This window comes from Aspergillus tubingensis, assembly GCF_013340325.1.
Source record: "Aspergillus tubingensis WU-2223L DNA, scaffold_4, whole genome shotgun sequence".
Classification (NCBI taxonomy): Eukaryota; Fungi; Ascomycota; class Eurotiomycetes; order Eurotiales; family Aspergillaceae; genus Aspergillus; species Aspergillus tubingensis.
This window is the reverse complement of record NW_023336278.1, coordinates 2,099,432-2,114,974: the sequence shown is the minus strand read 5'-3', so window position 1 is coordinate 2,114,974 and position 15,543 is coordinate 2,099,432. Positions and strand designations below refer to the sequence as shown.

Sequence of the window (15,543 nt, the reverse complement as noted above, 5' to 3'; positions counted from 1 at the left end):
CAGACACTGAATAGCAGATACAGAGAGGATACAAGCACTATGCAAATTATTTGACCGCCACGGATGAATCTAGGGGGGATTCCTGAATGCCACCCAGTCATGACGGCGTTGCTGAACAGCGGTCCTGGGCTAACCCGATGTGAAGAAACCTCCGATGAGAGGACCGAGGCATGTGGTTATGCTTAATGCAGTAATGGGATGAGGGGACATTGTGTAGTTCATTGTAGCCGTCTCTAGCATATGAAAGGGTTTTACTCGGTTCTGTTCAGTAATCAAAATCAAGCAAGGGTTCTAAAGAAGCTATACAGATCCTTGTTGCTTACCATGAGGTAACTATTGCCGACTAGTTACAAAGTGGTTAGTAAACTAATTAATTAGTTGTGTTATGCTGTGTCGCATTACATAACCATCCGTTTGTGTACACACGTGCGTGGGGGGCTGTTGGTTCGAGATAGATGCGCACAGTACGGCGCAAAATGACGAACATGGCTATGAGCAGAAAAGTAGATGGATTAAAAGAAGTTACGAATCTCTCTATAGATTCACTCGTATAATTTTCCACATTATGATAAAGTATGCTACTACTAGAGTAGCCAAGTGAATACATCATAGGGAGCATCTGCATTTGAAGGGGTGCACGTGACCGAAGTTCCAGCCCTAAGCGAGCCCGCCCACAACCATTCCCGCCCGAGTAGAAAGCCTCAGTCTCGATTTCGACTTACCGCACTGTTATCATCTTCGACCTCAACAGCCGCACAGAGACAAGATGACGAAGCGCACCAAGAGTATGTGCCCCTTTTGAACCTCTACAGAACGACTGATGAGGTTTTGAATTTATGAACGACGATTCGCGAGACTAACATTTATTGCAGAGGTCGGTATCACGGGTAAATATGGTACCAGGTATGCAGCCACGCTTTTCCACCACGAAGTCTTGAAATCGGGATGAAGTCGATCGAGTTTTTATTTTCCGGAAATCGAAGACGACAGATTCAACCTCGACTTTTGCGATACAGAAGAATCGATATTGACGATGGTTTGATAACAGATACGGTGCCTCCCTGCGTAAGCAGGTGAAGAAGATGGAAGTGTCCCAGCACGCCCGTTACATCTGCACCTTCTGCGGAAAGAACACCGTCAAGCGCAAGGCTGTTGGTATCTGGGAGTGCAAGGGTTGCAACAAGACCGTCGCCGGTGGTGCCTACACTGTCTCGTAAGTACCAACTCTGCTGTTGCCGCTGCTGCTTTGGATAAGCTGCGTCTTGGGTCCAGTGCAATCTTCATCTACTTGGACTGGGCCCTTGAGAAGCGGGCATGACATGGATGCTAATCGCTCGGATTGTGTTACAGTACCCCCGCCGCCGCCGCTACCCGCTCCACCATCCGTCGTCTCAGAGAAATCGCGGAGGTTTAAATGTGATAATGGGATTACTTTTTTCTATTACGTTTAAATCAAAAAATGAGAAAATGAGATCTGGAGAATTTCAATGAGCGAATGTCTCTTTCCACGAAGCCCGCTAGTTCGATGTTGGTAACGCCAACTGCTGTCGTTTGCACAAGGAGTTTTCTTCACCAATAGATTTAAATACCATCGGTGATTCCAGACCTTTCACCCAGTTCCATCGAACCAATTAGTCGATTTACCGGATTTATCGGATGAACCTTTTCGTACTACCACTCTTGTTCTGCACTTGGAAATAACGGAGCAACTTGTGATTGTGCCATGCCATCTGATGGACTCGTTTGTGGTAGCTTGTGAGTATTTCAACAGGGGATGTTGGGTTCAGGTTGATGGATGTCCACTCGATAATTCTTGAGTTGAGTGTGTAGGGAGACACCGCCAACCACCGCATTTCCGCAAGGATGTAAAGGAAAACGCCCCCCTCGTGCATTTATCGACATGCATGCATACTATCCATATGTGCCAAATGTGGTCTTCCTTTTGCTTGATCACTCATATAGAGTTCTATCCGTAGCTTGTTCGGACAGGTTGCTCAAGACGGTCGCAAACCTTAAAGAAATGTGTTCACTACGTATCTGTTCCTTTTCTTTGGTTATTTTCGTTTTCTCGAACTACCACTAGGGACGGACCGTTGTGTCAGCTAAATATATCAAGTTAACTAATTATTCGTCATTTTTTAGGCAGATAAGAAAAGGTCATTCGGGAGTTCGCACTACTATACACTAACTACTTAATCCTCATGGAGGGGGGGAAGATCAGGGTCACACCGACCCGTGGACTTTTCTACTAGCTTTTTCAGGGAAGAGAAAGAAAGACAGTCAACTACTAAAGCAGAGGGAGGGAACCCACTAACTAGGAAGAAAGAGGCTTGCTGAGACTAGAGATGCAAAGGTACTCAGCTGGTGCTGCAAGGGCAAGGCATTTTTCTCATTCATCATTCAAAAAGAGAGCGCGCGGGTGACTAAGGCCAGGCGACGATATTCAATGAATATTATTGGCTGGACCAAGCCCGGTCACGTTGGAGGCCAGACTGCATTGCGTTAGGCTGGATTTCAGGTCCACCTTCAAAAGGCCGGTTGCTTTCTCCCCACATCACTCGACCTGCTCTCTCTCCCTTCTCCTTCCCACTCCCTCTGCCTTCCTGTCCCTTCTGCCGGTTGCTCTTCATGCCTTCTCTCAGCGTCTCTGCAGACAATTGTGGCACATCACCTTCTGTTAATGTCCGACACCTGTATTGTGTGCTTAGGAGACCTTGGCGAAAGCGCCAGCGATCCTCTTGCCGTCGCCGCCGAGGCCGCGCCAAGACTTGACCTCGGGGCAGAGGGCAAGTCGGCGGATACCTCTCTCAACAACCATGATGGCGTAGATGGCACAGAGGACTCGGGTCAGATCGCTCAGCTCCTCCCTTGTGGGCATATCCTGCACAATAACTGCCTGAAGCCCTGGGTCGAGCGAGCCAACAGCTGTCCGATATGTCGTCGGAGTTTCAATATGGTCGAACTAAGTGACCGCCCTGGTGGTAAGTACTTGATAAGTCCCTTTTCTTTCTATTGGCCTACCTACAATTGTCATGGATGGTCTCTATATCCTTCCTGTTCGTTGCGTGTATCTCAGTTAACTGATCTTTGACTTCCCTTTAGGTCCCGTCACATCCTCCTATGCCGTGCAGGATCGAGTCCAGCAAGCAGAAGTCGACCCGTCGATGATCATTGAATATATAGATGATGATTTTGCCGATTTTCAACCTTGTCCAATCTGTGGGGATGCAGACAATGAAGAACTGCTTCTCCTATGTGATGGCTGCGATGTCCCCTCTCACACATATTGTGTTGGCCTCGATTCTGTCCCGACGGGTCCCTGGTACTGCGCACGGTGTGTGACGCAACGTCGCCTCGGGCGGTCTCCTGAGACTGCCGAGTGGTCTTCCCAGACACAGGACAGGCGTGGTCGTCGCACAAGAGCACAGCGACGCAGACTGCAGAGCAGGAACCAGCTCAACTCGCTGCACTGGGCTCGCGTGTGGCAATCTGTCTGGGATCATCTGAATATTGACTTGGACTTTCCATTTGATGATGATATGGCTGCCGAGCGCGCTAGACAAGAGCAGCGCAGGGAAGAAGCCCATCAACGTGATTTTCGAGCCTGGCAACGTCGCTTTGAAGTTGCCGAGCAGCAGGGCGGTGGCAATCGGTTCCGAGACACTGCCGCTCTACTGGATATCGAGGCGCCTCGCCCGTCGCGGCCCCGCGTTCCTCGTGAGCCCACCCCAGAGCCCGAGTCTCTTGAAGAGATGAGGGCCTGGAATGCTTTCGAGCGTGCCCGTGAGATTGAGAATGATCCAAGCGCGGCCCGGAAACGTAAGGAACCGACGTTGTCGCCGTCTCCTGAACCTACCGAACCTGAACGCAAGCTGAAGCGGCCCCGAACTCGAAGGGCCGAAGACCTGGCAGCTCGGGCGGTACAGAATGGTGAATCATCGAGAGCTGCTAGTGCACAGGCCTCTGCTCGGATCAATGCCGAGAGTTCGAGCGAACCGAGTTTCCTTCAATCCCTTCTAAAGGAGGTTGAAGAATCGTCCAACCCGAATGGGGTCACTTCCCATGGCGCTTCCGGTCAATCATCCATTGCACCTACCGATCATACGACCCCAGGCCCCTCGTCGCCTTCCATTTCACCTGCCCCCTCTAACCACTCTTCCCCGCGTCTGTCTTCCGTCACACCGCCTCCAACCCTCCGAAGCAGGCCCATGTCTCCACTACAACTGGGGTCACCAGCAGACCCGTCCTCTCCACCTTTTTCGCCAGATGTGTCGCCGGTTGGTTCTGCTCGCAGTGCCCAAGACGATCACTCGTCGCAAGTCCCCACTCACCGCCCGAATCGTCGGATACCTCGCTCTGCCACTCGATCAGCGGCTATCCGTTCCGACGACAGCTCGCCCAGTCGTCCCGGCTTGTCCCTCAAAGTCAAGTCTGACATACAGAAGCTGGTCGGTTCATCGCTTAAGCCTTACTATCGTTCGAAGACCATCACGAAAGAACAGTACACGGAAATCAATCGCAATATATCTCGGAAGCTGTACGAGCGTGCGGGCGACGTTGAAACGCTCGGAATTGGGGCCAAAGCCACGCTGGCTACCGTGGCCAAGGAAGAAGTGGAAAAGGCCGTTGATGCGTTGAAACAACGCCACGACCTCAGTGACTCTGTTGATGAAAGCTCTTGATACTTGAATAGCGTCTTGCATTTCCCGGCGTTTTGCAGCGATTAATCTGATTCCTGTGGGAGGATAAGGCAACCCGGCGTTTGTTTTTCAAGTGACAACTCCCGTTTGGCCGGAACTTGCACGGGAGGGTTGGATACCCATTGAGAAATATACTGGCCGGCTGGGTGGCGTATGTTGTCCACCGCATACTGTAGCATTGTCTTGCATTTATTATATACCTGAGTGATATACTATGGATGTCATTTTGCCGGCCGTCCAGATCCTAGACGGCCAGCGTGGGCAGTACATGCGTCGTTGTGATTCTGCGACATAGCACAGACACAACAATGTAGACCTACCAGTAGTCCTCACCGCTCCAATGACAACAAGACACCACTGAAACCCAATTTTCGATCCTAACAACCCAAACTTGAGACCAACCACCACCAGCTGCATATCCATTCAATCTGTAACATCAGTCCCACACTGCAGAAAAGTAAACATGAAAGTAGAGTACGTACGTAGTACTATGTATAGTCACCGCCAATTGCAACCGATCGGACTCACCCGCCTAGCATGTATTGACTGACCACATCACATCACACCATCATCTCTTGCCTCTTTATCTGCCCTCTCCTTCTCGCTTAAGTATCACGGGCAGCTCGGATATGCAGCAAGTGTTCTGCATGCACGGGTTCCCAACCAAGCAACCATCATAGATCGATCGGATCGTAGGTTGCCGAAGCAGTTAGCTACTGAGCTATTTTGAGTTCTTTGTGAACAGACACTACACTGTAAATAGATCTGCTAGCTAGCTAGCTAGCTAGGTTAGGCTACGTACGTAGTTACTAACCGGTTCGCATGATCTGGGACTGCCTTATAAGGTACTTATTATCTGTTAGTAGCTGGCTAGGTATCAGTGCATGCATGCACGCTTGCATGGGAAGATTGGGACGTAGGTAGGGTTCGGGGTTTGGTTTCATGATATACTTACTACATACATGCTACCACATGCATACATATTGTACATAGTAGTGTGAGGAAGAAGAGAGAATCGACCAAAATAGTAAGTAAGTAGTAGTCGGATAGAACCATCATCTCACCCTCATATGATGCACCCAGAAACAAAACAAGAGTAAGTAATTAACTTACCAACTAGAGTTAGTAGTATAGAAAGAAGGGCATAAAAAAGAAAAAGATATGCGACACCTCTGGGACTCGAACCCAGGCGGGCGAACCCACAGGCTAATCAGCTAGTACGGAGATGTAGTAGCAGGCCTGCGCCTTAAACCACTCGGCCAAAGTGTCTGATTGGTTATATTTATCCTTCCTGTTCATGATATATATATTGCAAAGTGTCTGAGTAAAGCGAAGTTGATCCACAATCATTCAAGCTCTTCTCTTTGTTCCATGGTTTCGGACATTGGCATTATTGATTGCTTAGCTTGGATAGGTTCGGTTCGTTGTTTCTATGGGTAGTCAAGGGTTTTTTTTTACTAGTTTTCTTGTGTGTGTGGTGGATCGGAATAGTTCCGTATGGTCCTGTGTTGTAGTACAGTAGTAGGTAAATCTTGCCTTGTTGGTTGATTGGTGGGTAATGGAATTTTCTTCAAGCACTTCTTCTTACCGGAGTAGTTCGTTTGGTCGTCATTGGGGCTGTTTGCTCTGCTAATGCGGTTCTCGTCACGGGCTATCATGTAGCGGGCGGATAAGTTCTTTGAGAATAGACTTTTTGTTTCGTTTGTCAAACTGACCTGCCTTGTATTTATTCTCCGGCATGAGTTGTCTACGACCTAGCTGTCTAGCAGCAGTTAGTAGGAGGTGTGTGTTTGAGACTTGACCTAAAGAGCTGTCACATAATTCTGTCTCGTTTCTCTTTTTCTTGCAGGATCCAGTCAGGTCTCCATCCGACGAAGGTCTAGACGTGAAAAGAAGGGAAACAGAAAGGCAAGAGAAAAAAAAATTATGGAGCCCATAGCTATAACCTATGGAACCCCTTTCTTTTTCTTCCCACGGTCCCACTACAACACTATTCAAGCCACACAAGCACAAAGTCAGCCTGTTTATCTTCAAGTAGATTAGTTCTGGTGATGAGGTTTCAAGTCGCTGAGGGTTAGCACCTGGATTTCTAACCGTATTAGGTATGGTTTCGGCTTTCGGTCTCAGAAAATGTGCCGCCGTTCCTGGTTCGTATCCCAGCGTATGGCCCGTGGACAGGCTGAAGTTAAGCAGATGACGAATCACTGCACAAGTTGCAGACGCGTAGATAAGTCCAACAGTGGATTGCGTGATATGGCAGACCGATTGCTGTAACTACCACGTGCTGCTATTGCTGACATATCTACCACAGTCTGGCACAAACACATGAAACTGACTGATCTCATCAACGGTCAGTCTGCGCACGTCCTGAGGATGAAGTGTCGAGAAATGTCGAGATAGGCATGCCAAGACATCGGGTAGAAGTGGGCACTGGATCCAGTGCTGATATCTAACCTTTTTCATGAATCATTTCGGAGATTCGGAGCCACCGAGGCGCGAGCTGGTGCCCACTTGGCCGCATAGAGCGAAGATTTTGCATCCCATGGCCGCCCCCAATTTGTTAGTGCTGCCTGAGGGGCTTGTTGTGCAGCCGGGGAAACGCATTATTCATGACGCTTGCGTTATGTCTGGCCTACAGATCAGTACGTTCCCAATGAGAATCCTGTAAACACCGGGGACCCTGGTCATCCTTCGGATATAACGGCTCATAATCAAGCCCGGGCATGATGGCATTGCCCTAATTTAAGCACAGGATCACATTTGAGGTCAGTCGGGGATCTGTAGGAAGGTGGGTAACCTGATCCTGGGACCTTGGGATGTTATGGTCAATATGGACCGGTCCTAGGAGTGGGGTCCCTCGCTGGAGATATCCCGCCTGGCTTAACCCCGTCGGCTTTTCCATGATTAAGACCGGTCTTGATTAATCATTTCTTCATGTCTTGGCTTGAGGAGGCCCACTCAGTGAAGAGGTTTGGATGTCTTTATAATGTCCACCATGGCCCTAGTCTCCCGGCAGGTGTTTTGCGTATCCTATTCCCCAGTCCCTCTAGACATTTCGATTGGTCTGTGGAGACAGTATTGTATACTATATCTGTATCCGTCCAGGGCGGTTTCCTCCACATTGAGAACTGGTCTCTCATTCTTCGCAACCCCTCCCATAGCATCAAGATCATCAGCTCTCGTTGGCGCATTTGGGTGAGCGCAGACATATATTATGAGTGACATACAGCATACTTCCGGTGCTGCAGCACCGGAATCGAACCTTGCACCTTCGCATCTCGACACAACACACGAAGCGCATCTGCGTTCCTCCGACTCGACTCTTAAATCGGAATCCGCCAGTACATCCGGCGACCCAGAAAAAGGCCGCGAAGACGTCATCGACAAGGAGTTGGAGCAAGATGGATATGATATCGAGGCCGGCGCACCTCAACCAGAACTGGAAAAGACAGCGGAGAAGGAAAAGGATCCCAACTTGGTGGAATGGGACGGTCCAGATGACCCCGAAAATCCCCAGAACATGCCCCGTTGGCGCAAGTGGTTGATCACCATGTCGCTGTCATTCATGACTACGTGGATCACGTTCGCCAGTAGCGTCTTCTCGACTGCAACCATTGTGACTGCCAAGGAATTCGGTGTCTCGACTGAGGTTATGATTTTGGCAACCAGTTTGGTGGTTTTCGGATTCGCAGTTGGACCGTTGTTTTGGTCTCCTCTGTCGGAGCTGTATGGACGTAGGATTCCCTTGTTCTCTGGCTACGCCATCTTCGCCATCTTCCAGATTCCCGTTGCAGTGGCACAGAACGTGGAGACCATCTTGGTCTGCCGATTCTTAATTGGTATCTTTGGCTGCTCGCCCCTGGCAGTAGTGGGTGGTGCGATGGCCGACTTTTGGGATCCCGTTGATCGTGCGGTTGCTATTTCAGCATTTGCCAGTGCTACCTTCATTGGACCCGTTCTTGGTAAGCAAGCTCCCATTGCGCCCCGAATAACATACTGTAGAGGTCATTTGCTAACATGTCTTATGCAGGTCCTATTGTCGGAGGGTACCTCACTGACTCGTACCTTGGCTGGCGCTGGACGGCCTGGATTACCTTGATTGCTTCGGGATCCTTTGGCCTGCTGGCCTTCCTTATTGTCCCCGAAACGTATGCGCCGAGAATCCTTCAGAAACGTGCCGCTCGTCTTCGTCGGGAGACCGGGAACGAGGCTCTGCACTCCCTCTTGGACAATGCTCGCCCCACGATGAACGACATCGTGACCAAGTACCTCCTGCGGCCGGTGATGATGCTGTTCCTCGAGCCCATTCTGCTTCTGATCACTCTGTATTTGGCATTGGTATACGGCATCCTATATCTGTTCTTCGAAGCCTACCCCGTGTCGTTTGAGTCCGTGCGCGGGTGGACGAACGAGGGTATCGCAGGGCTGCCCTTCATTGGCATCTTGGTGGGAGTGCTCTGTGGAGCGGCGTTGATTATCTGGCAGACGAAGACGCGATTCGCTCGGAAGCTGGCCAAACACGGCCGTGTGGTGCCCGAGGAGCGTCTCATTCCGATGATGATCGCGTCGGTGCTGCTGCCCGCTGGTCTGTTCTGGTTCGGCTGGACCTCGCATCCCAGTACCTCCTGGGGCGCTCAGGTTGTGGCTGGTGTGCCCATTGGCATGGGAATCCTGGTGATTTTCATGCAGGGACTCAACTACATCATTGACGTGTACTTGATGTTCGCCAACTCAGCCATCGCCGCCAACACCTTGGTGCGGAGTAGCCTGGGAGGTGCATTCCCTCTCTTTGCCACGCAAATGTATAACAAGCTGGGAGTAGACTGGGCCTCCAGTCTGCTCGGTTTCATCACGGTCGCCATGATTCCCATTCCCGTCCTCTTCTTCTTCTACGGCAAGAAGCTTCGGGCTATGAGCCGGTTCAGTCCCAAGTTGTAAATGGGGTGGAAGAGTGAATAAAGGAGGACGAAAACAGGAACTGAAAACTTACATCTTCTCTCATGAATTTCTCTTTATGGATGGGACTCACACAGCATTCTTCACGCATCATCAGCATCAGCATCATGGCGTTGTTCCAGCGGGATATAGAACTTGGGATGATTAATGTTTATTGATTGAGGTAGTAATGTGACATGGGGGATATATATAGATAGCGATTGGATTTGCATCTGCAGGTGTACTCCATATAAATATATACACAATATAAAATAATATGATGATGATAGTGATGGTTGCAAATACTGGTATATATTAATTGTTCCATATTATTACTGTGTTCCTTTGGTGGTGAAACCCGGAAAGTGCCAACAGGTTGCTTGCCGTCTCTACTCTTGATTGGTCAATGCTCACCTCCAGACCGATTGGGAAGCGTGCAGATTAATCAAGTCAAATCACCAACTGGCAGGGAGGTGAAAGACAAATCCACCCTGTTTCTTCATCCATTCAAGACATTAAGAGTTAAGACATTTCTGACCAGAAGTCCCCTACTGCGTACTGGTCAGTAGACAACTACTACTGGCGCAATAGTAGAAAAGTTCCTGAAACAGTACAAAAGCAAAGGAGTCGCGCGACGCGTCCCGAAAGTGGAGGCGGTGGAAAGGCGGTGATTTTCTTGTGGTTCTTTTGGTCTCGCCGGTCGGACTTCCTTTGCTGTGCTGTGCTTTGCTTTGCTTTGCTCTGCTCTGCTTTGCTCGGCCAGTCACTCTCTCCTCCAAGTCCACCGTCTATCGGTTCTCTTCTTCTTCCCCCCCCAATTTCTCCTCCCACGTGCAGCTTCCTTTCCTCCCTCTCCCCCCTTTTCCGACACACATCATTTACCATTCGAGTCTCTTTATCCTATCTCTACGTCGACTGGCCCCCCCTCTTCAACTTCCACCCCCCTCCGATACCGCGCATGGTGTATTGAAGCTCGTTCCAACTCCCTCGGCTTCCCCGCGCTTTGTCCACGATGCCCGCGCGCACTCGTCAGGGCCCCTCCGTCGCCTCGGAGGCCGTGGACCCGGAAGATACATCTGCGGGCCTGCGCCGTCTCAAGTTCAATGAGCCTCTGTCCTGGCGCGTCGGTCGGTCCGCCATTCCCATCGCCGATCTGCTGCAACGCTTGCAGACCCTGGCGCAGGAGCTTCGCCGACTGGAGCAGGAGGAAATTGATACGGACTCGCTGAAAAAGGTCTCGCAGGAGCTCGCGTCGGCTCATCTCCTGGCGCACAAGGATCGCGGTGTGAGAGCCTGGGCGGCGTGCTGTATCGTCGATGTCTTGCGTCTCTGTGCGCCCGACGCGCCTTTTACGGGCAATCAACTCAAGGTGCGCGGCCAATTGCCAACCCCTGAAGACGGTCGCACTCGGCCTTTTCATCCATTACTCGTTATTGCTTGCGCGCGATGATCGTGCTGACTGACGTTCGCTCGAAATTTAGGACATTTTTACCTGCATCGTCTCGTCCATCGTCCCCGCGCTCGGGGACCCATCCAACTCCTACAATGCTCAGCACATCTACGTCTTGAACTCTCTTGCGGAGGTCAAGAGTATCGTGCTGATGACAGATCTGGACCATCCCGATTCATTGATCATCCCTCTATTTACGAGCTGCTTCGACATCGTCTCTGGGTCCTCTAAAACGTCTACGGGAGAGGAGGTCGCCAAGAATGTCGAGTTCGACATGACGCGCCTGCTCGTGACGGTTATCGACGAGACGCCTGTTCTTGCCGCCGATGTGGTCGATGTCATAGTGGCCCAATTTCTGCGCATCGACCCCCGTGCCATGGAGGCGCCGAACAAAAGAGGGAAGAGAGGCGATGCGCCGGTGGATGCGAAACAGGGAACGCTTCTTCTGAAAGACTACCCTCCTGCGTACAATATGGCCAAGGCCATCTGTCAAGCATGCCCGGAGAGAATGACGAGCCACATTAGCCAGTATTTCAACAACGTCATCATTGATGCGTCTGCGGAGGGTGCGAATGGATCCTCGAAGGGCGGCCATCGGAAGCCCAATCTGGACGATTCCGACGAGGAGGGAGAAGACATCAAGGAATTGAGCAAGGCGCACCGCCTCATCCGAGAACTGTGGAGAGCATGTCCCGAGGTGTTGCAGAACGTGGTTCCGCAACTCGAGGCGGAATTGTCAGCAGAGTCGCTGTCCTTGCGTCTCCTGGCTACCCAGACCATCGGTGATCTTACGGCAGGTATCGGGGTTGCTGGACCACCCCCTCCGCCGCCGATGGATCCTGCCGCTTATCCGCCGGTGGCCATAGAGGAGTACGCGCAGACGATCCCTCAACCTAGTGTTCTTCTCACCCCCTTCTCTCCGAAACCCTTCTCGCAGACACACAGCTCCACTTATGAAAGCTTTCTGAGTCGCCGGCTGGACAAATCCGCCTCAGTAAGAGCTGCTTGGGTCACCGTTGTTGGCCGGATTCTGCTGACATCTGCGGGTGGCTCTGGCTTGAGCGAAAGCGAAGAGCAGTCGCTCATCAAACATATCGCCTCGATGCTTCGCGATGCGGACGAGAAGGTGCGGGTGGCCGCCGTCGATGCCATCAGCAACTTTGGCCTGACCCAGGTCGTTAACAAGTTGGGCGCCAGTGGAGGCTTTTCTACCCCTGATTCCGTCCTCTTCATCCTTGCCGAGCGGGTCAAGGATCGCAAGCCACAGGTCCGCGAGCACGCAACGCAGACCTTGGCTCGAATCTGGGCCGTTGCAGTGGGTGAAATTGAGCAGGCGAACGAGCCAGCAGTCACTCTGCTCAAGGATGGACCCTCCAAGATCTTCGATGCCTTTTTCACCAATGATCCTGACATTCACGTCTTGATCGATCGCGTGCTCTTCGATATTCTGCTTCCGCTCAACTATCCTCCCGTCAAGAGTAAGCTGACGCGGAGTAGCTCGAGCCAGTCTCAGAAGCAGAAGGACTCGCAGGCCTCGGAAGGCGATGGAGATATCGACGTTGACAAGATTCGGGCCCGTCGCATACTCACCCTTCTCAAGAGCCTCGATGAGAAGGCGAAAAAGGTGTTCTTTGCCATGCAAGCCCGTCAAATATCTATGAGGACCGCGATGACGGTCTATCTGCAGGCTTGCGAGGAGTACAATGTAAGTTCCGAGACAGTCCCTTTAAAATTTCAACTGCTGATGCCTTTTGACATAGGGCGGCGTAATGGAGAAGGACCAAGAACGGATCAAGGCTCAATTGAGCAAAGTGATTGACACCTTGTCCAAACTTCTCCCTGACCCGTCGCGGACATCTGCAGATCTCTGGAAATTCGCCAAGGTGCACGACCGGCGTGGTTACCAGCTGATCCGGTTCTCAATGGCTGCGGTCAGTGATTATCGGACCGTAGTCAAAGCCATCAAAGAACTGGGAAGGAGGTTGCAAAGCTCCAACAATTCCTCCCTGCTTGATACTCTCACGCCTCTCTTGTATCGCTCCAGCTCATTGGTGTTCAACAGAAGCCATATTCCAGCCATCATGAGTCTTTCAAGAACGGACGAGAATGGCTTGGCTAACCCTGCCCAGGAGATGTTGCGGGAGATCTCTTCTCGAAATCCCGAGGTACTGGAAGCGCAGGTCCAGGAAATGTGCAAAGATCTGGAATCGCAGACGCCCAGCTCCTCCACGAAGGATGGTGCGGGCACCGAAGAGATCCTCAAAGCATGCTCGGGTTTCGCAAAGAAGCTCCCATCGAAGCTTCCCAAGGAACGGAAATTTCTCCAGTCATTGGTGAGCTACGCACTGCACAGTCCGTCACCTAGAGCGGCTAAGCATGCCGTTTCTATCCTCATGGCTGTTGCCGACAAGAAGGAAATGTATGCCAAGGATCTGATACAGAAATGCGTTTCCGACTGGGCTTACGGCTCTGATCGCTTCCTCACCAAATTGGCTACTTTGTCCCAGCTGAACCTTTTGGCTCCGCGGGAGGCAGATGAAGAGAGTGACGCTATCATCTCGATTGCCGTCAACAAGATTCTTCTGACCAATCGCTCTCCCCAGCCAGACGCTGGGTATGCGTGGTCTGATGTAGTGGATGATGAAACAGCAGCTAAGGAGTGGGCTCTGAAGATCATTGTCAATCGCCTACGTGCGAAGGATGGCTCGGATGACGAAGAGGACTTCCGTGCTCACGCGGGACCGGTCTATGATACTCTGAACAAACTCGTCGTGAACGACGGCGAATTGTCTAAGAAGAAGGACACGCCCGCAACGCAAAAGTCACGGCTACGTCTATTGGCAGCCAGGTCACTGCTTAAGCTTTGCGCGTCCCATGGACTTTGCGACCAGTTGCTTAGCCCGCGGGATTTCAACTCGATCGCTTTGGTCGCTCAGGACCCAGTCCTCGAGGTGAGAAGTGGATTTATCAGCCAGCTCAAGAAAAAGCTTGTACAGAAAACGCACTTGAGCTACCGTTGGTACACAGTCCCCTTCCTCCTCGCCTTCGAGCCTATCGCCAGCTTGAAGGACAGCACACTTACCTGGCTGCGGTCGCGAGCTTCATTCTTCTCGCAACAAACCAATGGCAAAAGAAACGATCAACAGACGGTCATGGAATCCTTGTTCTCCCGCTTACTGTCCCTTCTCGCCTACCATCCCGACTATCCTCCGGCTGAAATGGAAGAGTCTACTCGGGTAGCCGAACTAGTCGACTTCTCCCGCTACATTCTCTTCTATTTGCAGGCTGTGGCCAATGAACACAACCTGTCACTGATCTTCCACATCGCACAGCGTGTCAAGCAAACACGAGACGGTATCACGAAGACTGACGAGATGAGCACCCGTCTCCACACGCTATCAGACCTAGCCCAAGCGACTATTCGTCGCTTTGCGGACATCTACTCGCAACAGCGCAAGTTTGGAGGCGCAGCTGGCGGCACCAACATCCTGCAGACTTACCCTGGCAAGATGGGAGTGCCAAGCTCGATCTTCGCCCCGATGGGTAGCCACCGCGAGGCGCAAGAGGTTGCAGATAAGAACTTCTTCCCGGAAGAAGGCGAAGACTTGCTGGATCGCATCGTGCGATCCGTCATGAGGACCAAGAGCGGGTCCCACGGTTCAGCAAAGAAGAGAAAGCCCGAATCGGCTGAAGCAGGCGGCGACGCAAGCGCTACGAAGAAGGCGCGGAAAGACAAGGAGAAGAAGCCCGCTCGGCCGCGCAAGTCGTCCGGCTCCGCGGGAACCACCAGGACCCCCAAGAAAAAGAAGAAGGACGACGACGGTTGGTCCTCGGATGAGGGAGCTGCCAAGAAAGCGAGCACGGCAGCAAGGAGACGCAGCAGCAGAGGTGCATCCCGGAGAGTCAGTTACGCGGACCGGGACAGCGATGAAGATGATATGGAAATGGACGAGTGGGAGGAAGAGCAAGCCGATGAACAAGAGGAAGCAGAAGAGGATGGCGGTGCCGACAGCGAGGAGGACAACGACAGCGTCGACCTTCCAGACAAAGAAGCAGCCCTGGACGAGATCCTAAGCGACAGGGAAGACTCGCCTCTCTCATCCCCGCCGCCTACATCCCCGCAGAAACCCACAGAGCAAGCACCTTCAAAACCGAGTGGCAATGGCAAACGAACCTCGACTCTACCAAACCGGCGATCCTCTCGAAGAGGATAAGAGGATCTGGATACCCTCTCTCCCCTGAGTGTTTAGCTAGCATGTATGTATCAAAAACCAGCGCGAAGTGAACATGTGATATATGCAGCGTCAGTTCGAAATGATTTATATTGTATCTTTCATTGACTTGTCGGAGTGGTGTCATCCTCTGTATCTTCCTCTCTACTTATGAAACTTTTGAAGTTGCCCCCCAATCTACCACATCGTTAAGCAATCAATCCATCCCTCTTTCATATCATCGATG

The 15,543-nt window shown here is 51.5% G+C and overlaps 4 protein-coding genes and 1 non-coding gene across 5 annotated transcripts; 4 read left to right on the top strand and 1 right to left on the bottom strand.

Annotated features, from left to right (window-relative positions):
* Positions 1 to 766: 766 nt before the first annotated feature.
* Positions 767 to 1,414, top strand: AtWU_03244 (60S ribosomal protein eL43; the record flags this gene model as incomplete). Its single annotated transcript, XM_035498357.1, has 4 exons — positions 767 to 785; positions 873 to 903; positions 1,049 to 1,213; positions 1,351 to 1,414. The coding sequence occupies 4 exons, from the start codon at positions 767 to 769 to the stop codon at positions 1,412 to 1,414; spliced, it is 279 nt and encodes a 92-aa protein (XP_035354250.1).
* A 1,266-nt stretch (positions 1,415 to 2,680) lies between these two features.
* AtWU_03243 (putative PHD and RING finger domain protein) lies at positions 2,681 to 4,682 on the top strand (the record flags this gene model as incomplete). Its single annotated transcript, XM_035498356.1, has 2 exons — positions 2,681 to 2,981; positions 3,103 to 4,682. 2 exons carry the CDS (start codon positions 2,681 to 2,683, stop codon positions 4,680 to 4,682), a joined length of 1,881 nt encoding a protein of 626 aa, XP_035354249.1.
* Positions 4,683 to 5,864: 1,182 nt separating this feature from the next.
* Positions 5,865 to 5,969, bottom strand: AtWU_t73. Its single transcript has 2 exons — positions 5,932 to 5,969; positions 5,865 to 5,908 (listed from the first exon to the last, which is right to left on the bottom strand). It is a non-coding gene; the product is annotated as a tRNA-Ser (tRNA).
* Positions 5,970 to 7,914: 1,945 nt separating this feature from the next.
* On the top strand, positions 7,915 to 9,638 carry AtWU_03242 (MFS transporter; the record flags this gene model as incomplete). Its single annotated transcript, XM_035498355.1, has 2 exons — positions 7,915 to 8,662; positions 8,731 to 9,638. 2 exons carry the CDS (start codon positions 7,915 to 7,917, stop codon positions 9,636 to 9,638), a joined length of 1,656 nt encoding a protein of 551 aa, XP_035354248.1.
* Positions 9,639 to 10,647: 1,009 nt separating this feature from the next.
* AtWU_03241 (sister chromatid cohesion factor PDS5) lies at positions 10,648 to 15,299 on the top strand (the record flags this gene model as incomplete). The annotated part of the gene is made up of 3 exons (XM_035498354.1): positions 10,648 to 11,004; positions 11,117 to 12,790; positions 12,846 to 15,299. 3 exons carry the CDS (start codon positions 10,648 to 10,650, stop codon positions 15,297 to 15,299), a joined length of 4,485 nt encoding a protein of 1,494 aa, XP_035354247.1.
* Positions 15,300 to 15,543: the final 244 nt, after the last annotated feature.